The sequence below is a fragment of the Orbicella franksi genome, chromosome 5 (assembly GCF_964199315.1).
Source record: "Orbicella franksi chromosome 5, jaOrbFran1.1, whole genome shotgun sequence".
NCBI classification, from domain to species: Eukaryota; Metazoa; Cnidaria; class Anthozoa; order Scleractinia; family Merulinidae; genus Orbicella; species Orbicella franksi.
In genome coordinates this window covers 4,135,082-4,158,152 of record NC_138149.1, presented here as the reverse complement: position 1 = coordinate 4,158,152, position 23,071 = coordinate 4,135,082, and the positions used below count along the sequence as shown (strand labels likewise).

General features: G+C 37.8%; 3 protein-coding genes across 7 annotated transcripts in view; 1 reads left to right on the top strand and 2 right to left on the bottom strand.

Annotated features, from left to right (window-relative positions):
- The window catches only part of LOC145486656 (aspartyl aminopeptidase-like), a 108,725-nt gene that overhangs the window by 4,614 nt on the left and 81,040 nt on the right, over positions 1-23,071 (bottom strand). The window lies entirely within an intron of this gene.
- LOC145486665 (ras-related protein Rab-18-like) lies at positions 816-21,929 on the bottom strand. Its single transcript, XM_081465377.1, has 5 exons — positions 21,480-21,929; positions 19,978-20,033; positions 16,709-16,770; positions 2,803-2,875; positions 816-1,034 (listed from the first exon to the last, which is right to left on the bottom strand). The coding sequence occupies exons 1-5, from the start codon at positions 21,650-21,652 to the stop codon at positions 1,024-1,026; spliced, it is 375 nt and encodes a 124-aa protein (XP_081321503.1). The 5' UTR covers positions 21,653-21,929; the 3' UTR covers positions 816-1,023.
- LOC145487018 (uncharacterized) lies at positions 4,685-6,249 on the top strand. Its single transcript, XM_081465725.1, has one exon. It carries the CDS (start codon positions 4,734-4,736, stop codon positions 5,676-5,678), a length of 945 nt encoding a protein of 314 aa, XP_081321851.1. The 5' UTR covers positions 4,685-4,733; the 3' UTR covers positions 5,679-6,249.

Below are 23,071 nucleotides of genomic sequence, written 5' to 3'. Positions count from 1 at the left end.
TTTCATCCAGTCAGAAGTAAAACCAAAAACTATCGTGACTCACTCATGCATGTTTTCCAGCGGTTTTGGTCTGCTACATGCAACTACTTCGAGTTTTGATTGGTTCACTGGATTGTCTGTGTCCTTTATGATTGATAAGTCAGAGTACTTTAGTTTTGGTTTTGCTCAATCAAAAACTGCTCCATCAGCTTAGTACCTCTTCATTGTCATACAAAGCTATCACTTGAAATTAATACAATGTTTGGATCTGATGACAGATGTGAACCTTCCAAGGACTGAACAAGGCCCTGTAGTTCAAAATAATTCCAAAATACCAATCATCAACAAGTCACAAAACCAACCCTCAACTGCATTACTAGTTAAAATATTTAGAAGCATTTAGACAAGGAAGACTTTCACAGGTGTACTGAAACATGTTCAATGCTTGGCTTAAGATAAGCTTGTCAGCCATAGCTTATAATGCCAAGAGATTGGATTCCAAATCACAGCAAGTATTTCATGCAAGAAGTTCTATAAACAGATAAAATTATGTGAGAAATGTAAGAAAAGAGTAAAATGTCCATCAGGTCTTTAATAATGTTGATTGAAAGGATGAAATAAAGGGTTCATTTTTCCACTACATATTTCATTTGACAATGATGACATGAAGTCGTTGAAACATTACGTTGCTTTACTTTCGTGATTTTTTTCGCTTAAATATTTATCGTGTTATTTGAAAAAAACAGTGGGGCACTAGTTAACAGAGTCATCAAACAAAGAACATCTCGAGTATGTGTGTTCATTTGAACTGATATTATTGTCAAGTGATGTAGCTGTCGTGCATTAATGAATTTTATTCACTAGTAGGATAAACAGATATTGAATAAATGGAAAACAGTCTCTCTATTCATGAATCAGTGCCACTAATTAGTGTGAAACTGGTCATTTTAACTTGTGCACAATAAACAAATGCAAGCTTACCTTGCTTCGATAAATAACATGGAATGCCTTCTTGCCAACTGTTGTCCCTGTTTTCTGTCAACTTCACGGCCTTCCTAAAATTGTAAGACACAAATCTCAAATGAAGCTCCATCTCTTGACAAATATACTCACTATAATTCAGCCTTGTACATGGAGCTTTGATGGAGTAAATGAAAAGCTATTCTTGCACTAAATGTGTAGAGTTTGAACTCTGATCCTCTGATACACTCATGCTCAGTATGTGCAAGCATGCAGAGATGCAAGTTCTAACTGAAAACAACAAAAACTTTGACCCATAGCTGGCAGGAGTGGCCTTTGATAGTTCATAAATAAAAACAGACCTATCAGTGAATAATTTTGTCATCATACATGTAAAATGCTGATTACCCTCTGTTAATCTGGAAAATTTCTAAATCTAAATCTCTATGTGTGACAAATTTCCATCGTGGTCTCTGCAGCCAACTCTCAAGATATTCTTCAGCGTGCCCGATAAAATACTAAGTAGTGAGTTCAAAACTTTACAAACATTGCACTTAATACAAACTGCAGACGATTGATGAACCAATCAGGTCATTTTCCACAAGGAACTACACACTTACAATATATTGAGGTGGAGAGAGGCACTGTACGATTTTTAAAAATGTCATGTCTTGCCCAACAACACAACACACTGAACTCGGCCAAGGCTTGAACCCATGTCAGCAGCTTGGTCCAGAGTCCAGCAAAACAACCATTAAGCCAGTGCCATGTCTCCCATCTAAAACCTGCACCTCTCAATATGCAAGGAAATACAGCAATTACCAGACCACCATTCTGAATAGGTTTACCTTATCTATTTTGTTGCTGACCAACATTTTAATGATGTTTTTTTTGTTGTTGAATACATCGCCACTTCATTTAGCCATTCTTCCAGTTTCTCAAATGTTTAACTCTGCTACTTGTATCATACACTAAAGGGCAAAGAAACAAAGAAGAATAATGTTACATCCTCACTTGAGCCTAGCATCAGGCATCTCTGGTTTCATTAGTATTCTTTCCCCTGGATGGGATGCTAGTCCATCTGAGGGTTATCCCCGCCCATTTATGACAGGGCCTCGACACTAACACTTACCCGCTTTCTACTGGAAAGCAAATTTACTTCTAGGAAAGTAAAAAATCAAAAATGAACCAAGATACTGACACAATCTGGGAAGTAAATTTTTTTGCTTATGCTGCGACGTAACTTTTACACTGAAAAGGTGTGTGGAAACGTGTGTATAAAGAATAATCAAATGATAAAAATAACCATCCGACAATGATTTTAAGTCTTCAAAAGGATGAGTTTGCACCATTCTAGGATTTACTGATCTAGGGTATTGGAGTATCAAGAGAACTGCTGAGTAAGATATTTTATCAATTTACCATGGTTAGCAGCTTTGATTTAACTATACTGCATTCCATTTTGGAAAGTAAAATTTTGAGATGGAAAGTAATATTTGAAATCTACTTTCCTCAGTGGAAAGTGGTGTAAAAAGTTAGTGTCAAGCCTGAGCATGATAGAGAAAGGCACTGTAAGTCTGAGCAAAAGGCCTTGCCAGAGAACGTGACACAGAGATAAAGTCTGGGTCATTAATAAGCTGTTATTTTTTTTCTTTTCGAACAAAAAAAAAAAAAAGCATTATACATGTAGAATGACAATTTCTCTACTAGGAGAAATCATTACCCAGTAGGAATGCAGGCAAGAAGGAGGACATTATTAATAAATAAATTGTATGGCCAGAACACATCACAGAAAGATAACCATTAGAAAGTCAAAAATAAAGACTTCAAATAAATATCATGGAAAATGCCAAATTTAGATACCAAGGATAACTCCCTGAGCACCTCTGTAGTGGCTTGGAGTTAATGTTCTGAACCGCTCCTGTCCTGTTGTGTCCTAAAAATACAACAACTGGAAGCATTTAATACAGTGTAGAAACCAAAGCAAATTTATTAATATTTAATTTAAGAGGTGCCCTCTGTAATTTTCAACTATGGCCATTTGGACCAGAAAAAATCAAATTCCTCAAACTTTCTCAGATGAATGGTCTACATAAGAGATTCACAAAAATATAACTTTCAGTTCAATTCGATTTGTATTTTAGCGCTGGGGCCACCATCTTGGTTTTGCCCCTCTGAGAGGGCTTTCAGCGGCCATTTTAGGGCACATTTTTAACAATTTGCCATACAAAGAAAACGATCTAAATCTGGGTAAAAACCCTTCATTCGAGACAAGCAAATGTTTCTTGTTACATCGAGAGGCTGTTTTGGCAATTTGATCATCACCTGATTTTTCTTCAGAATTTTCAATTTCTTCCCTTTCGGACTACTTATGAAGCGCCACAAAAAAGGCGAAGTTTAAAGGAAAATATCACCAAAAGTACATCACTTGAGATCCCAAAACTACCCTCCACTTAAAGAGCAATGTCTCACCTGTAAAAACATGCAATAAAATTTTGGGGCAGTTAAAACTGTAAAATGTTAGAAGAAGAAGTTTAAGCTGTGCTTTTGTCAACAAAGACCGCCGTCCTAATTAGCATAATAACGTAAAAATAACGATGCACAAAGAAAATAATGATATATTCCACTTACCTCGCAACATGTCGACAACTGGATGTTCCACAATGCCTCATGTTATATTTCCAGTATGTTTCAGCCACATTTTCGGTGATTAGTGTACGAAATCACTCTCAGACATCGCCACGGTTAAGCAGATTTCAACTCTCCGAGGCCCGCTTCATAACATCTATCAATACTATTTGTCTTTCGCCTCATAAGCTGCCGTTTACAAGAAGTTTAACAATTTGCTGAGATCCTAACTGACCCATAAGTCTGTTAGCAGCCTTTAAAATCCTCCTCTTCATCGAGGATTCTCATCAAGAACTCGTTTAAGCTCAGTTCTGTTTTGATCTGTTATACACCCGCCATTATTCCACAGATTGCGTTACATTTGACAAATGCGCATTCCAACGGGTAGGGGTAGGGTGGGTAGGAAGTGAAAATGTAACCGACATTAAAGCCATTTTACGCATTTCTGTACTGTGGCTAAACTAGTAACTAGCTTTCCCAGAATGATTTGAACATGAGCTTCTGCTTGCAGGTATTTTCTAGGTTATTTTTGCAGGGTACGTGAGGGGGAGGGGGGGGGGGGGGCTGTGTATTAAAAAAAAAAAAAACGATAGACAGTTTCAGGTCAAAAGATTATGATCTGTGTATCTTGATCAGCTCATCAGTGAGGCCCTATTACGGGTTTTCAGGATACTGGATATTTGGGTAAAAAGTTAATAGGATGCAAGAAATTTAGGAGAAATATTAATGGGGTAGAGCATGTTTAGATCAGATAAAACAGGACATTAATCGAGTAGGAAATCGCTGAGCTGGATTTAACAGGAGACAAAATATTTAGGACAAAAATTAACAGGATAAGGGATACACCGACACCCCCCCCCCCCTCCCCCCTCCCATTATGGGGCCTCAACAATGGTCAGCTATTTAGGATAAAATAAATGTATGTCAACTGCTATAAGCATTTATTCTGGACTCTTAGTACTTATATCACGATGGAATATGAAAGTTTTGTATCAGATTTTAGGGGTTTTAAGGTTAGGTAACGCAGCTCCTTGTTAGTAATTTCGAAGCCCACACTTGTTACACTGAATAGATAGATAAAGACGGGGTTGGAGAAATAAACAGAGAATTGAGTATAGACGTGTTTTTGCTAGCTCCGCTCAAAATTCGTATATGGAGGCCTCTACATGGCAGAAAAAGGAGAAAAGTTCAGACGAAAAACTCATGTAGAGAGAACTGGGCCAACTTGGAGAAGTGTATCCAACTCGTCGGAAGAAGAATCCCTTTCACCGTTGGAGAAGAAAGCCAAAGTCAAGTTGCACATGTCTGACACGGTGCAATCGAGCGAAGAAGACGAAACCGCCGCTGCCGTGGAGTTGGCTAATTCTGTAATGCCGAAGCTAGACCTTGTTCTGCAGAAGTTAGACAACATGGAAAAGAAATTGGACATCCTTGAGGGTTTTGTGAAAGTGGTCGATGGAAAGGTTAACAAGTTACAGGATAAAGCTGAGCATTTTGAAAGCTTCAGCAGGGACGCCACAACAAAACTGAAGGTGTTAGATGAAGGAATGTCGTTCGCAAATACAGAGATAGAAAATTTAAAGAAGAAAGTAAAGCTTCTGGAACAAACTATCCGAGAAAATACAGTAAACACCGAAAACAAATTCAAGGGAAAGATCGAGGCCTTAAGAAACGAGAAGTTGTATATGGAGGTGTATCAAAGACGGGAAAACCTTCGCTTCTACGGCATTGCTGAATCTTTCCACCTCTCAGAAGAAAATGTCAAAGAGGTGTTAATTGGCTTTATACAGAAGGAACTTAACATCAGCGAGGCGGATTCTTTTGAGTATCAACGAGTGCACCGCATTGGCAAGCGCGACCCATCGCAAGAAAAACCAAGACCAATAATCGCACGTTTTTTGCGATACTCCGACAGAGAGCGAGTCATGTCAAGTGCAAGAAAGCTGAAAGGAACTGGTTTCGGAATATCGCCAGACCTTCCGAAAGAAATTGTGGACCGCAGAAAGGAATTAATGCCTAAGTTCAAAAAAGCAAAAGAAGACGGAAAATCGGCGTTCTTCAAAAGATCAGAGCCGGACAAACTTTTTATTGAGGGTATACGAATCTTCTAATTTCTTTGGAACATAAACTCTCTATCTAGGTATTCATAACATGTAAGCCTCATTCACACTTGTTCTTAAAAATGGAGCTGCATGCGTGTCATCTAGTTAGCGCAATGCGTGCAAGACCTATTCCATTAGTAGCGCAATTAACAGCTTTTATCGCTGGCTACTGTTTTACATACATGTTCAATTGTAGTTGTAGGTGTTATAAATGTTTTTCTTTTGTTTCTTTTTCCTTTTCAATATTAATTAGTTTTACCTTTTTCTTGTTCAAGAGACATGCAAATTTTTTCATTAGCTCATCTACTAAAGATTACTATCTCATTCTCTGCAACTGCTCGCCTTTTCACTTAAATATGTCCTTAAAAAGTTACAAAACTTAATTTAAATTTTGGTATCCTATCCTTAAATGTTCGGGGGATAAGATCTTTTGATAAACGAAAAGCACTTTTTCATTGGTGTATGAAGGATAAAGCTGATATAATTTTTCTACAAGAGACCTACAGCACATCCGAGGTGGAAAACACCTGGAAATCCCAGTGGAGAGGAGACTTGTTTTTTTGTCATGGTTCTGAACACAGCAGAGATGTCTTAACACTAGTCAAAGAAGGGCTTGACTGTAAATTTGAGGTATGTAAACAAGATAATCTAGGTCGGTATATCATTCTAAAAGGTCTTGTTCAAGGTCAATCTTTTTTATTTTTGAATATCTATGCGCCAAATAAGACCAACGAACAATGCATCTTTTACGACGAAATACAGAACGAATTCGACAAATTGGAAATTGACACTGATTGCAAAATAATAATAGGTGGTGACTTTAATGTTATCCGCGACCCAGATTTGGATGGATCGGGAGGATCTCCAAAATTGAAAGAATCGTCCAAAAAGATAGAAAATCTATGTTTTTCTCTTGATCTAATAGACATCTGGAGAATCAGAAACCCAAAATTAAAACGTTTCTCCTGGAGACAGAAAACTCCAATGATTCAACGGCGGTTAGATTATTGGTTGATATCAAATAATATACAGGAAGAAGTTGATAAGGTCGATATTATCCCTGCTATTAGATCTGACCATTCCGCCATTACGTTGTACATTAATGGTATAGAGAACTCAACCTATGGACCGTCTTTTTGGAAATTCAATGCAAGTTTGTCAGAAGATAAAGAATATGTAGACCTAATTAGAAACAAAATCGGTGAATGGGTAGACGAAAGTAGAGAAATCGAAGACCCGCGGGTTACCTGGGATTATTTAAAATATAAAATACGCTATGAAACGATTGGTTATAGTAAGAAGAAAGCAAAAGAGAGAAGGTCAGAGCTGGTAAATTTGGAAATTAGACTAAAAGAGTGTCAGCGAAAATGTGACGAACACCCAAGTGCTGAAAATCTCTGCGATTTAGAAGTTCTCAAATCAGAATACGAACGCCATTATGATTATATAACACAAGGAGCAATCATAAGATCTCGGGTGAGTTGGTATGAAGAGGGCGAAAAGAATAGCAAGTATTTTTTAAATTTAGAAAGTGCTAAAAAGAAAAAGACATGTATACGGAAATTATCCGTGGATAATGATTCATATATAACAGACCCAAAAGAAATAATGAAAGAGATTCATGATTTCTATGAAAAACTCTATGATAGAGACTCGTATAATTTAGGTGAGAATTCAATTGATCGTTTCCTTAATGAAGTGGATACTAAAAAATTGTCTGATGAAGAGAAAATGACTTTAGATAAACAACTTACTAGATCCGAACTGTACGAAGCATTGAAGACATTTCCGAAAAACAAAACACCTGGAAGTGACGGTTTAACTGTGGAATTTTACTTGGCGTTCTGGCACGTGGTTGCAAAGTATCTCGAAAAGTCTCTAAACTTCTCTCACCAACACGGGCAACTATCAACTTCGCAAAAGCAGGCAATGATTACCCTATTGGAGAAAAAAGATAAAGATAGACGATTTATAAAGAACTGGCGACCTATCTCACTGATCAACGTAGATGTTAAAATTGCATCCAAAGCGTTTGCTAGAAGGCTGGAGCCAATCCTGCCAGAACTTATTCACCATAATCAAAATGGTTTTATCAAAGGAAGGTCTACATTTGATGCAGTTAGAACAATCGATGATTTACTTGAATTGGCAAAACTCACAAATACAACAGGTATTCTAATGGCAATTGACTTTGAAAAGGCATTTGATTCTCTGGACCATACATATCTATTTAAAGTATTGGAAAAATTCAATTTTGGACCGTATTTTTTACAATGGGTAAAAACATTTTATACAAACATATCCAGCTGTATCTTAAATAACGGCTTTACTACAGATCTTTTCTGTATCCATCGTGGTGTACGACAAGGTGACCCTCTATCACCTTTATTATTCATCTTAGCTTTGGAAGTTCTCGCATGTCAAATCAGGCAGGATAAAACCATACAAGGAATAATGGTCAAAAACGTGGAGATCAAACTCACGCTTTTTGCAGATGACATGACTTGTTTTCTAAAAGACATAAATGCATATTCGCGACTTTGTACAACTTTAAAGGTTTTTTCATTGCATTCTGGTCTCCGAATTAACGACGATAAAACAGAAGTTTTTGGTATCGGCCCACATAAACTAGTACAAAATGACTTTACTCACAAAGTGCGAAAATCAATCAAGATATTAGGTACCGTTTTTGACTATCACAAACCATCACGAGACAAAGCAAACTTCGACTCAATATTCAAATCTATTAAAAAAACGCTGAGTATGTGGAAGTGGAGGGGTCTTACCCTGATTGGTAAGATTCAAATAGTTAAGACCTTCATTATTCCAAAATTTTTGAGTAAAGCGACTGCAATTTCAATATCAAACGATCTTGTCAAGGAGATAAACAGACTGATTTTCGGTTTCATTTGGAAAGGTAACGATAAAATTAAACGGACCGCGCTTATCAATGATATTGAAAATGGAGGACTAAAAATGCTTGATATTGAATCCATGATATCGGCTCAAAGAGTGATGATCTTAAAAAAGTATCTAGGAGAGAGCAACAGCACTTGGAAAACTATTTTAGATGATTTCTTTTTTGGAAATATAGGTGGAAAACTCATCCTGTTCTGTGATTTTGAAACTAGTAAACTACCGGTTCATCTTCCAATATTCTACAAAGAGTGTCTAGAGGCATTTCGTAATTTAAAGAAATTCAAGGTAGCCACCTATGAGGATGTTGTAGACCAAATTATTTGGAATAATAGGAATATTGTGATACACGGAAAATCTCTTTTTGAAAAACATTTGTTTACTAAAGGAATTGTTAAAATTGGTGACTTGTTATCCGATACGGGTAAATTTCTTGAAAGCCCTAAAGTGTTGGAAGCGAATCTATCGCCAATCCAGTACTTCAAATTAATAGGAATTGTAGATGCCATACCAAAAGAATGGAGATTAATTATCAAAGAATCACATATTCAACATCAGCAACTATATCCTCAACAGCATTTGGATACAGTGTATATTTATATCGACGAAACCAAATCGGATCTGTTAAAAGCCTCTTCAAAACTTTTGTATAAAGGATTTAAAACAAAGAAACAAACTCCTCCAACCGCCAAAAGGAAGTTGAAGGACAAATATCCAGAGGTTATAGAAGACTGGAAAAAAATTTATTCTTTACCATTCACTGTCACACTTGAAACAAAAATTAGAGAGTTCCAATATAAATTATTAAACGATATAATTTTCACAAATGAGAGGTTATTCCGTTTTAAAATGATTGAATCACCAATGTGCACCTTTTGTTTGAAAGAGGTCGAGTCCCTCGAACATTTGCTCTTTTATTGTGATACAACAAAAGACTTCTGGCGGGCTTTTTCTTCTTGGCTTTCAAACCAGAATGTATCTTTGGACACTTTGACATTTGAAAATATATTGTTTGGAGTGTTCAACAACAACGAAGACTTTATTATCCTGAATCACTTGATACTGCTAGGAAAGTTTTTTATTTATAAATGTAAATTAAATAAAATTAAACCAACATTAACAATATTTTTAGCAAAGACAAAAACCGTTTATTACATTGAAAAAAAAATAGCTACCAAAAATAACCAACTTTATAAACATTACAAAAAGTGGGAAAAACTAATGCCATCTCTTAATAATAGTTGAGCTTAATTTGTAATTTCTCCTTCTCAGCATGTCACTAACTTACTTTCTTTTTTTTTCTTTTTTTTTTTTTTTTTCTCTGTATTTGGGTAGCTGCACTATTGTAAACAACGCATTGTATATTCTTTAGGTATAATTAGGCTACGATTAGTAATTATAATTTGTTGTATGTAATCTATTGTAGTTATGACGTATTGTAAGTATTGTAACTAGTGTTATGTCTTGTGTTGTATTGTATGTATTATAACCCAAAATGTTGAAAAAAAATAAAAATTACAAAAAAAATAAAAAATAAAAATAAACAGAGAATGAAATGTGTCCCGAATTGACGGTTCCCAATAGGTTTGGCGGGATGCGGGATTTGGCTTTTTTTTATGGTGATATTTGGGATTTAAGCTGAAAACAGGGGCGGGAATTGGGAATTTCAGTTGCGTGTGGGAGCGGGATTTCGTGTTTTTATATGGTTGGGATGCGAGATTGTCAAGGGAAAAAGAGCGGGATGTGGGATTTCAACTCCATCGTGACTTCATCATAAGTTGACCAGCGCAAAAACCGCAAGCTGGCGGAAATAAACCTTAGTGCGTATAGCTGAGTTAGGTTTCAAGTGATGAATAGCAACGGCTCTGTACCCAGTCAGGTCCTGTCAAACGTATCCATTATCGCTTACCCTACGTTAGTATCAGACCGTATAAGGTCTTTGAGTCCTATTGTGATCTTTTGTGTTGACCTCTGACATAAATGTCATTTGTCCATTTCCGACATTTGCGTCTGTATTCTTGACCTCAGTGTTCTCAGTCCTGATCTTTTCTAGGTTTTTTAGTCTTTGATGTCTTTCAACCTTTTTACGAGCGCTAAGTGGTTTGCTGTGGCCAGTATGGCCACGTCGGATAGCGGTGAGAGTAGTTTACCGAGCGAACCGGGAAACGAAGTATGCGACAATATAAATTGCGTCGCCATTTATTATGAAAAGGGTGCAAGCGGGAATGCCTTCCTTCAGAAAGAAAAGTTCCGAGCACAAGTTTCAAGGAAAGTGAGGACACTCAAAGCTTTAAAAGAAACTGTCAGGAGTGTTTATTTTTTAAACCTTGGCTGCATTTGACTGTTTTAGACCTTGTAGGCCCTGGTAGGTATTGTGATGTATTCCCGGTGTGTCTGGTCTGATCAGGCATGACCTTCATGCCCTCTGCTTTATGCTGTGACTGTTACATTCTGAAGTGGTCTCGTTAACAGAAGTGGTTAATAATAAACGTTTATGTATAAATAGATGCATATTATTTAAAATACCTTTCGTTTGAATCGCACGTAAAGTTAGTGTCAACGGGTATGCTTTCCTCAAAGAGCAAAAAGAGGAATTAATATGAAAATATTATTTATATTTCCGGTTTCAAATTCTTCGATCGTGGACGGCACGTGAGACTTGCTATGTCAAAACCGGCCTTAGCTCATTCCCAGGGTCTCTCTTCCTCGCGACATGGGTTGTAAGGACAGACCATCAGGCGGGAGTGGGAATTTTTTTGTGGCGACTGTTTACGCAATAATTTACTTTTCAAGATGCAATTCTCTGCACAATTTCTTTTCGGAATATGACAGGGAAACGAACTTCCCGCTAGGGAGAGTGTCTACATTTGGCCGTGCTGTTTGGTTCAATAGCAGGCTAATGTTCTGCAAAAATACTCAATTAACATTTTTTTCTTTTTTTTCCGACAATTTGACGGTGCATGTTTGTACAACTCGATGGATGGAGATAATACGGACCAAATCTTCCTGTCTAAATAAAAAACACCATACATAAGAACAGGATTAGGGCCCATTGAGCTAGCACCCTATCGAATGTCAGACGCACGAACTAACACACATCTTCAAATACTCAGCTCATGATTGTCTTCCAAAAAACCAGGACTAGGATTATGGGAGTGAACAATCTCTCTCTTTCACTGATACGTCGAAAAAGAGCAAACCAAAACAGTGAAACGTTTAAAGAAGGAAACGTAACAATCATTTCTGGTTACTTATCTGCTACCCATTGCATACAGATAGGCCTTTCATGATCTTTTCTGTAATGTTTATTTTTTGTAAAGTTTCTGCGTTAATTATTATTTAACAAATTAATAATTAACGGAAAAACGTTATTGAAAAGTGGGCGGGATCGGGATTGCCAAGTAAAGAAGGGAGGGATTGCGGGATCAACAGGAAAAAATGGGCGGGAAAGCGGGATCTGAGAACCCTATTGTGGACCCTCCGAATTCTGTACCGTTTAACACGAATTTCTTACATGGCAACCTTTGTGTCTGCGAAGAGATGAGGCACAACATTCCACACTATATTTGTAAACAACTATCCTAATCTCATTTACAGCCATTAGTTTTTGACGAGAATTTTCATTTATTACAAATAGAATACGGATAGAACTCCAATAAAAAGCCTCTTCCTTGTGTTCTTTTTGTTCAGCATTATACTTGTGTCTTTCGCTGCCCGAAATGCCATCAAATGTCGCGAAAGGCAACAGACTGACAAGCAGTGCGCAAGAAAAGTTTTTCTTGGGTCAGGAAACGGCCATAAAAGTCGAAGCAATTACTGTAGCACAAAAGATGAGGCGCTCAAAAGGTGAGGCCAGGAATTAGGCGGTTCACCTGTGATGAGTTCCTGACTCCTTGCCACGTTTAATCCTTCCTCTCGAGGATGGCTTCAAAGCTTAGAAACAGACAGGAGAAGGTCCTCCAAGAAGACACAACAACCGCTGAGAATCAAGCTGCAGATATTTTTGACAAGTGTCAGTTAATTCATCCAATTGCTTATGACTCATTCAACTTGTGTGTCTTAAACGCATCTATGATGTCTTTAAAAAGCTAAACGTCAACATTAGTGCTTCGCTTGATAGATGCGGGTATTTTAAAGTGCCCTGCATAGGGTTGAAAACTAGTCTTGTGCAGACATACAGCTGTGCTCCATCACAGAACTGAACAACATTAGCGGCTGTGGGGTGCCTCAGGCTCACAATGAATGGTGCCTACAAAATACAAACGTGTTTCCGCCAGATTAAGAAAACGTGGAAAAAGTAGATCTTAGCCAGGGTTATTAGAATCCACAAAGAAAACTGGGGGTAGTCATTAATTTTTCCAAGTTTATTAGCTAATGCTGATGGTAGCATTTTTCTGAAAAAAAGGTAAAGATATTTCTTCACATATTCTCCTAAGGGTCGCCTTTACATGCAGAAAACTAAACATATTAAAAAACATCTTTAAACTACGTGGTAAGTGGTAACATAAAAACCACTTTTGATATGTATTTAATGACAGAATCGTTGCAACAGCACTCCTCTGGCTTAGCCAAAATACAGTCTACATAACTTTTCCTCACAGCCAAAAACTAATGCATTGTCGAATAGGCTTGTCACTTCCAATTCATACCATAAAATGTAGCTGTAATCACCCCTTTGTTAAAAGTGAAATGAGTTGTTTCATCCTTTCGAAAACTTTGTCGGTGTCCGTTACTTTTTTTCCTGTTACTTTCCAAGTAAGTTAAACATTGACGTCTCTCGCAGTTGTTTTGCGCACGCATTATGCCATCTACAGTTGAATTTCAGTATGATTTTTTCTACGGATACGATAAAAGGTAGTTTTTCAGCTGGAAGCCGTTCACAGTTAGTGCTTAGCGATATGCTGCTTTTCTGGTAATCCTGGTTTTAGTACACGCTCGTAATTTTTGTGCGAAATTTGTTTCGGCCACAATAGAATTTTTTTTAAGTCGCACACTTGGTAGGGTAGTTAATTACGTCACTAGTTCCAACCCAAGCGCGCGCCTAGCGTTTAAACCATGCCTAAAAAAGAAGGTACCGTCCTTAACTGCCCTTCAGTAATTTTCTGAGCATTTTCTTTTCTGATGGAAAAGTGACACAGCTAAGAAAATGTAAGAAGTTTCAATAAAACGTCGCTTATCATTACTTCTCGCGCACTTTTCGTCAGTCTGTTGTCTTTTGCAAAATTTGATGGCACTTCCGGCAGCGAAAGACACAACTGTCCCGCTTTATCTGATCTAAACATGCTCTACCGCATTAATTTTTCCCCTAAATTTCTTGCATCCTGTTAATTTTTTACCCAAATATTCAGTATCCTGAAAACCCGTAATAGGGCTTTTTTTTTAATACACGACCCCCCCCCCCCCCCTACCCTGCAAAATAACCTAGAAAATACCTACAAGCAGAAGCTCATGTTCAAATCATTCTGGGAAAGCTAGTTACTAGTTTAGCCACAGTACAGAAATGCGTAAAATGGCTTTAATGTCGGTTACATTTTCACTTCCTACCCACCCTACCCCTACCCGTTGGAATGCGCATTTGTCAAATGTAACGCAATCTGTGGAATAATGGCGGGTGCCTAACAGATCAAAACAGAACTGAGCTTAAACGAGTTCTTGATGAGAATCCTCGATGAAGAGGAGGATTTTAAAGGCTGCTAACAGACTTATGGGTCAGTTAGGATCTCAGCAAATTGTTAAACTTCTTGTAAACGGCAGCTTATGAGGCGAAAGACAAATAATATTGATAGATGTTATGAAGCGGGCTTCGGAGAGTTGAAATCTGCTTAACCGTAGCGATGTCTGAGAGTGATTTCGTACACTAATCACCGAAAATGTGGCTGAAACATACTGGAAATAGAACATGAGGCATTGTGGAACATCCAGTTGTCGACATGTCGTAAGGTAAGTGGAATATATCATTATTTTCTTTGTGCATCGTTATTTTTATGTTATTAGGCACCTTAAGATACCAGGACGGGACAAGCTAGGATGGCTACCGGAAGTAAATTGACTCAACCGGGCATGCGCACAAGAACTCTCGCCTAATCTCTCTGCCATCCTCATCTCGTTGAGGACGCCATTTCACCCGACTAGCCGTCGTATCGAAGACGTGAGTATTTTGCACTTGTTTTGCCCCGATAACTGTTCCAATCGACTTTATTTTCAGTTATATTGATAGAAATGTTTATAGCGTTCGCAGTTTTCGTGATTGTAGTGTAGAATACTACGCTGAGATACGAAAATGTGAGTAAAAATATTCCTTGTCTGTTCGTTTGTGTTTCTGCAGCCAGTGTGCAGACGCTATCACGAGTGTGCAAGCTCAACACAAACTGTATGCATTGAGAATACAACAGTGTAAGTACAGTTGATAAATTGTTGTAAGAATGAATGCCATGGAGCATCTATTGAGCAAATAAAATACACATTTTCAAACTGATGTTTAGTTGTTGTTTTATACTACCCGGAACTTGATGCAACGTTTGTTTGATTTTTATAATGCTTGTTACAATTACAGATGGAAATTGAAACGTTCAACAAAAGTCAGGATTCTTCGGCAACAGAATTCCCAAACGCTTTAGTGGTAAAAAGCCATCTGAAGCAGGTCGATCAGATTGTTTGTTTAATTTTTTCAGACGGAAATTATGGTTTCTCTATTAAAATATTGACAGATGTTTACTTCGCTTATAAAGAAAAAGAAATTCAGCATCGCTGTTCACTATCGTTAAAGCCTAATAGGATAAGATTTCTATCATCTCTTTTATAGTCTAATGGATGTCATTGCTTCTGTGAATAGCTTGTACGAGGTTCCAATTATTGACGTCGCCGTCCTTTGCGAAAATGCACATCTTAAGCATTTTGTTTTTGGCGACACGACGGGACCCGCGAAAGTTTCCCGCGTCCACTGCCGTTGCCGTCCTGGCCTTCCCGTCCTCATATCTTAAGGTCCCTATTATGCTAATTAGGACGGCGGTCTTTGTTGACAAGAGCACAGCTTAAACTTCTTCTTCTAACATTTTACAGTTTTAACTGCCCCAAAATTTTATTGCATGCTTTTACAGGTGAGACATTGCTCTTTAAGTGGAGGGTAGTTTTGGGATCTCAAGTGATGTACCTTTGGCGATATTTTCCTTTAAACTTCGCCTTTTTTGTGGCGCTTCATAAGTAGTCCGAAAGGGAAGAAATTGAAAATTCTGTAGAAAAATCAGGTGATGATCAAATTGCCAAAACAGCCTCTCAATGTAACAAGAAACATTTGCTTGTCTCGAATGAAGGGTTTTTACCCGGATCTAGATCGTTTTCTTTGTATGGCAAATTGTTAAAAAATTAATGTGCCCTAAAATGGCCGCTGAAAGCCCTCTCAGAGGGGCAAAACCAAGATGGTGGCCCCAGCGCTAAAATACGAATCGAATTGAACTGAAAGTTATATTTTTGTGAATCTCTTATGTAGACCATTCATCTGAGAAAGTTTGAGGAATTTGATTTTTTCTGGTCCAAATGGCCATAGTTGAAAATTACAGAGGGCGCCTCTTAAAAAAGGCAACAATTTCAATTTTAGACTTTGTAGTTCATTTTACATTAAATATACATATTTAAAATACACACATACCTTGTTGAACTCCAAAAGTAGTGAGGTTTTTATTAATGTACATGTTCATGTGATATTAATTGCACTCTTTGCTACATGTGTATTTTTGCAGTCATAGTTTTCAATTAATATCTATACGTACATTGTAGAAAACTTTCATTGCTTAATTTCTAAAACGTAGTACTGACCATACTTGATGATGTTCCAACTTATTCCTTGCTCGATTTTCCACAAAAAAAATCCCTGCACTTACAGTCAAACGAAAAGAGAGTTGGAAGTCTGCAACTTGTCTGCCACCTTGGAAATTTCAGGTTACAAGCTAAATTATTTTATTTAAATTTGTGAACTTGAATCCATCGAATTGATAGCTCTGGGCTTTTTTTAAAGTATATTTATCTAGTCCTTGATTTTGTAGGGCATCAATGGGGGGTCAACGTTTTGCTGAAATTCTATCACTGATACAATGTAATAATTGGTCTTGAATAACAATATTTCTTACCCAAATTGCTAGTTTTGCTTTGTTTCCATCAACAGTCAGTGTTTTTACTTTGAAGTCAACACCTGTATATATCAGGAAAAATAATTCACGTTATTAACTACTCTCCTTCGCAGCTGTCATTTGGGATCGTCAAGCATTGGATGACTAGATATTAACCCCGCAACCAGGTCTAATAATTTAGCATGCAGTCAACATGAAATAAAGATTACTGTTACATTAATGAGAAGTTACAGATGATAGCCTGAATTGTTTTTATTAATTAATAGCATCAGATATTTTGTTATCAGTTATCAGATTTAGAGAGACGACTTCTGAAGCTACAACTGCATGTAATACTATCTGCATTTTTAAAATGTGTTAGTAATGATTGTCTTTCAAAGCAGGTCACAAGCTGACATTGAGATCTCTACCACTGCATCTAATTTGGCTTGTTACATGTATACGACCATCAGTGACAATAGCAGATTGAGTTTCCAAGAAAAGTTCAGGTTTCAAATATAATTCCCTGACTCGCTGTTACAATTTAATGGACTAAATTAGATCGAGATAAAACAAGAAGAATGGAACTCTATTGGATCCTGGCACAGCATGATTACACATGTACATGGTGACTTAACATGGTGTACAATGTTCAACACCTTTAATGTCATACAAGATGCATACCATGAAAAACACTAAATTAAGTGGTCTAACTTTTTCCAGGCAACCTGGCTGAGAGAAAAGTGACCATGGAATGAGGTGAATGCATCATGAAATCAATGTAAACACCTCACACCCATCTGCTGGAGTTTGTTTTGTACAGGTATGTATGTAGAAAAACCAACCTAAACGAATCAAAAGCTGGGAGACTGCCAGTTTTATCTTCTTAACCCCAAAAAGACGTGCTTGAAGTCAACAATAGCTGATTTAACCACAAAAATGTGTCAAACATCAATGAAATTCTCCCCCCCCCCCCCAAAAGGGAAAAAATCAACCAAAATAAGTGTGCAAGTAACATACTTTTAGTGCTTTCTTTGATATCTGGGAGATTTGGTGATCTGTGTGGGAGACCAGGAGGTTTGGTCTGTATGATCCATATGCTGTATCCGAGAGATTTCCATAAAAACTGGGATGGTTGGCACACATGTAGAGGTGTATACCAGCATGGTCAGTCACATCCAATCAAATTGTCAAACTCAATTGAAGTCACTCCATGGATTGAGTTAGATAGATTTCTGCAATTGAACGAAATCAATCTGACACAAAAATGATTAGTCAATCAAACTCAATCGAACGTTTCATTTCTGAACTCTTGATTTTTGCAAAACTGTTGCTGAAAATCAATAACAAGTTTTTTGAGGCTTGAGTTACTATGGTAGAACACGTGTTTTTTTGTGTTTTTGAGACCACATAACTTGATCTTTGTTCAACGAATATATTCATTGAACACAACTGAACACAATCCATTAGATTGTGTTCAATTGAGTTGGGTTGCCAAACTCAATTAAATACAATCTAATGGATTGCATTCAGTTGTGTTCAATTTGTTCAATTGAGTGGTATTGGTTTGGAAATCGAACTCACTCAAAGTTTGGTGTTCGATTTTGTTGGATTGCCAAACTCAATCAAACTCAGTCCACTGGTTGAGTTTGATTACGTTTGATTTCTCCATGTTTGATTGACTATACTGGGATGTGTATACACTCCACATTGGGCAATTCCAGAAAATATCCATACCCAACCATGGACGGCTTCCATATTTTAACCCCCCCTTGCCTTCAGAAATTCTAGAATGCGTTACCCCCCCCCCCCACGCCCTCAGAATTCCATAATCGTGAACCCCCCTACCCTTCGGAATTTCCGCTCTTTTTTTTGAAGTACGTTTTTGACTTGGCAATGCCTATATGAACAAATGAACATGAATTTATGCCTCCTCAAGGTTGTGATCTGTCTTCAGCGACAAGAAAAACCTACTGCGTGTGGCCAGGCTGTGCAAACTCCTTTTTAAGTCTGAATTTGGCTATAAAAATAAACACCACTCACGGTAATTTTCCTCCTCTTTGTTTTCTTGTGTTGTTTTGACATTTACAAGGCAAAATAGCTCAAATTCTGATTGTTAAAATCTTTTGGTGGTCAAAAATACCGTCGAATATGCTTACTAATCTGGCAGGCGTTCCTTGGAAGCGAGGGACTGGTGCAAGTTTTTTTGCCGTTCATCCGACAGGAGACGAGAGTAACAAGAAATTTGCAAGCGGTAAGTAAGATACATTTTCAGATTTTATTCATGTGACAAGAAATTCATCAAGGTAAATGTGAAACCCACGTTTTACTGTTCACTTCTACAGTACCGGTCAAAGGGATTGCAGCACCTACATGCACTTAAAATGTGTGTAGTATTCGTGGACAGTGTGTGGATGGCGCGTGTAAGGTGCGTGTAATTACACGCATGTAAAATTTACTGATCTGGTAGTTACATGCATTTGCGTGTAATTTTACGCAAATGTGTGTATTTTAATTGGAGCAAGAAACCTTTGTTATTCACACACGCAGTTGCGTGTATTTTGCAAAACAAAAAGCCACTACTAACCTGTATTCGAAACACGTGACTTTCAATGTTCACAACAAAAAGTAAATTTAAAAGCCTACAAGCATTGCTAAATTACTGGACTAGCTCGAGCACCTATCGAACAAATACTCTTTCTTAATCTGTAGCAGTCCACACTTCTGATGTGAAGTATAATAATTCATATTTGCACTGCGGTTGTAGATGAAAGTGAAGAATGATCATCGCAAATTTTCCAATTTAAGCAATTGGAAAGAAGAAGCCTGAAAAAATCAGGGCTTCAACAGGATTCGAACCCGTGACCTCCGCGAATACCGGTGCGATGCTCTACCAACTGAGCTATGAAGCCACACATTGGGAGCGAGGTCAATTAATTGAGTGCATATCTTCCCGTGAGGAGTGAAATGATGTGAAGTATATATGAAATAATTCATATTTGCACTGCGGTTGTAGATGAACTACAAAAGTCCACAACAATAGTGTTTTCAAGGAGCTCAATCTACTCTTTCTACTCCAGAAATCCCACCTGTGAAATCCTCCCATGCCTTCAGGTTTCCAATCGTAAATACCCCCTTTTCCTTCGGAATTCCAGTTCAAAGAACCCCCCTCCCCTTTGGAAATCCTAAAAGCCGTCCATGGTATAGGTATGGATATTTTCTGGAATCATCCACTGCTGCTCAGTAAGACAAGTATGTAACATCCTTTATGCATCAGAATGTACACTCACCTATGGTTGCTCCAATGTCAGGGTCAAACGTGTCATCAGTAAATCTTAGTAGCAAGCTGTGTTTGCATGGAAACGGTTATAAAAATTAGTTGACTAATTTAATTGTAATGTTTGTATTAAATACATATGAGTATTTTTCTATTACATTCAACAGTTTCATTAGTTAATGTAATAATTTAATTCTTATGTTTAAGTCATCGTAATAACTCTATATAATTTCTGCTGACTCAATAAAATAAAATGTAGATGTAGATGTACAGTGTAGATGAAGATGTGTAAGTAGAAACTTGAAAGCACATCCAAAATATCGCAAAAAAATTCTTCACATAAATTATGATTTTTCAAAGCTGCATCTATAAATCCCTACCGCATCAATACAAAACAATATCTATTTATTTTCATACATACATTACACTCACATTCAACTACATAAGAAGTACTTGGTAACCTCAAAAAGGTTAGTGGCATAATAATTACACGCGACTTCGCATCCACTACAGTGTGGGGCTCAGTTCTCGGCCAGGCCCAGTTCTCGGCCACTTTTTGTTCAGCGTTTATTTTTCGCGCCACAAATGAATCTGAATAAAAAGCAATTGCTTCCAAAGGTAGCTTGATTCCTTGTCTTCCGTTCTGCCAAGTTTTGTTTCGTCCTGCCGAGTTTTTCTGTGAGCACGTCGACGTGACGCGAAGCTAGGTGAATTTGGTTTCCCAGAAAACGTGTTTGTTTACGGCTACTCGAACTAAATGGTTTAATTCAAGTTTATATTTTGTCCGTCTAGAAAGCCCAAATGAGCCAATTCTTGGCATAAAGAATGTAGAGTGATAAAGCTATCTGTTAAATATAAACTTTTCCTGGCGTGTTTAATTCTTTGACCTAAATTCACTCCTCAATATTTCCTTAGTACTTTTGCGTATTTGCCTATTCTCGGCCACCCTGCTCGCCTTCAACACTAAAAGCGCTCATAGTTTTGTGTGGAGTATTCGTGTCAAGTCAGTTGTAAAAATAAAGCTGTAATGGGGTGGCATGCTGAAGACTATAAGCTCTGACTTAACCCCGTTTTAAATACCCAACTCTTTTTAGCCTCGCATCACTGCACTTAAGAGAAAAACTAGGTGTGCAAAAAAACTTCCTTTTCTAACATGAAACAATGCTCTTTAAGGATAATTTGTGATCGAAATATCAAAACACAAGCCTTATAAGTGATTTAACAACAAAAAAATGGTAATAGAGCGTTCTTTATTCTGAGGAATCGCATGCACTCTTTTGTGGCCGAGAAGTGGGTCCGCTAGCCGATAACTGGGCCCACGAACGAAGCCTCCATTTTCGTTATTATTCGGGAGAAAACAGCGTTGAGCAGTCGATAGCTCTACATGTGTAAACGGAATGCTGAAGCTAGTTATCCGTGAAATTTTAAGTCCTTACGGCTATTCCAAGGTAAGAAATACAAGTTTACGTTTTTTGTGGCCGAGAACTGGGCACCATACTGTATACGTAAGCTTACCTTGATTTTCCTACGCCACTTTCTCCGATGATCAAGATCTTTAGCGTGGTAAGAACATCGTTGTCCATCTTTCGAGTAAAAGCTGGATCTTGGCAGCAGCTCTTGAAATCCTCAACGGTTGATTTCTGGCTGAATTCGACCGAAAGTTCAGCTAAATTTGTTCCATTCGTCATATTGTTATTTTCCTCGAAGAAACGTATTTACATTTAGACGAGAGACCGCTGACAGAGGAACAAGCGGCGAATAATAGAGCATCATGGGACAGTATCAAGTTGACTCATTCCCAGTCGTCTCTCAAAACTCAACCAAGAGGCCCGCAATGCGAGCAAAGGTTGCAGGCTCAATGCAAAATAATTGTGCACAATGTAATATTGAAATGAAAAACTATTTTCCAGTCATCGGCATTCATCCTTCCCTTGCAGCAGTATCTGGTATAACTCGGAATCAATATCAAGAACCGTAGCTCAGACTATGAACTAGACGGGAAACCTCCACTTCTTGCCTCGGGCTGGAATATATGTAAAGGCAGGAATTTCACGAGTTATAGACTGAGGGGTAGATATTTTACCCTGGATGTACCTTAAATTAATAAGATTTAGGTTTTAAGTCGTTTGGAACCGGCTGGTTGACATGAATCCAAAATTAGTGACCATCTGACGGCTTGACTAGCCTCTGCGCAGAGGCCGGTTAGGCTCGTCACGCAATCCTCCCACCGCAAAATGTCGGGGAGGAGTTCTTGTCAAGAAGAAGAAGAATAATAACTTTATTTAACGAGGGTAAAACCATTTTACAGTTAGCAATGATAAACTAGAGGCCCTGGCCAAGTCAAGTCAAACTAGTGGCCCTGGTCAAGCCATAAGAACGTCTGCAGAGGACGCTGGATGATGGCGCAACCACACAGCTTCGTGACATCACTAGTTGTATCGTTGTCATTACTTTCATGTTGTGCAGAAAATTAAGAAAAAGAGGGAGCCAATGAAATTAATCTTTGGGACATTAGGATCATGTTTGCAGGGTTTTTTCATACGCAAGTGATCGAGTGTATATGACCTTATGAGCTCAAGGGCACGACGGGGATTGAGTGATCAATGATCAAGTGCATAGAAAACGCGGACTGTATATTTGCAACCACGGATTCTCCGCTGCTTCAAAGAACCTTTCTGACTATGTCACGCAATAACAACGATTTTTCGTATTTTTCAAATAACGAAAAAAAAAACCACCTTCATAGATCAATTTCTCATGCCCACATCAGTAAACAGGCGAAGTTTCATAACATTCTGTTGCAAATTTATGAAATATGGGATCCCAAACTTAACTACCTCTTTATACCAAAAAGTGTATGCCAGAGGGCAACGCTAGCACCCTTTCATACATTTCTTTGTAAACATTCGCATTATTTCTTGAGTTTGCAACACATTCTTATACAACTTCGCTTATTCACTAAACTGCACGATAAATCGAGTGGCGAGGCTTATTTTCTTATTTGAATTAAATTATAAACTCGGAAAAGCGTGACATCATGCGTTTCATCATGGGAACACCGAGTTTCCTGGACGTCTCGGAAATTTTTCTCGTTGCGAGCTCGGCTT

What these genes read in the sequence shown, in the direction of transcription:
- LOC145486665 (XM_081465377.1), bottom strand. Translation starts at nt 21,652, where the DNA reads ATGACGAATGGAACAAATTTAGCTGAACTTTCGGTCGAATTCAGCCAG. An exon ending in AGTGGCGTAGGAAAATCAAG is followed by an intron (nt 20,034 to 21,479) that starts GTAAGCTTACGT and finishes ATGCAAACACAG; the next exon opens with CTTGCTACTAAGATTTACTG. An exon ending in AAGCAAAACTAGCAATTTGG is followed by an intron (nt 2,876 to 16,708) that starts GTAAGAAATATT and finishes TTGTATTTTTAG; the next exon opens with GACACAACAGGACAGGAGCG.
- LOC145487018 (XM_081465725.1), top strand. Translation starts at nt 4,734, where the DNA reads ATGGCAGAAAAAGGAGAAAAGTTCAGACGAAAAACTCATGTAGAGAGA.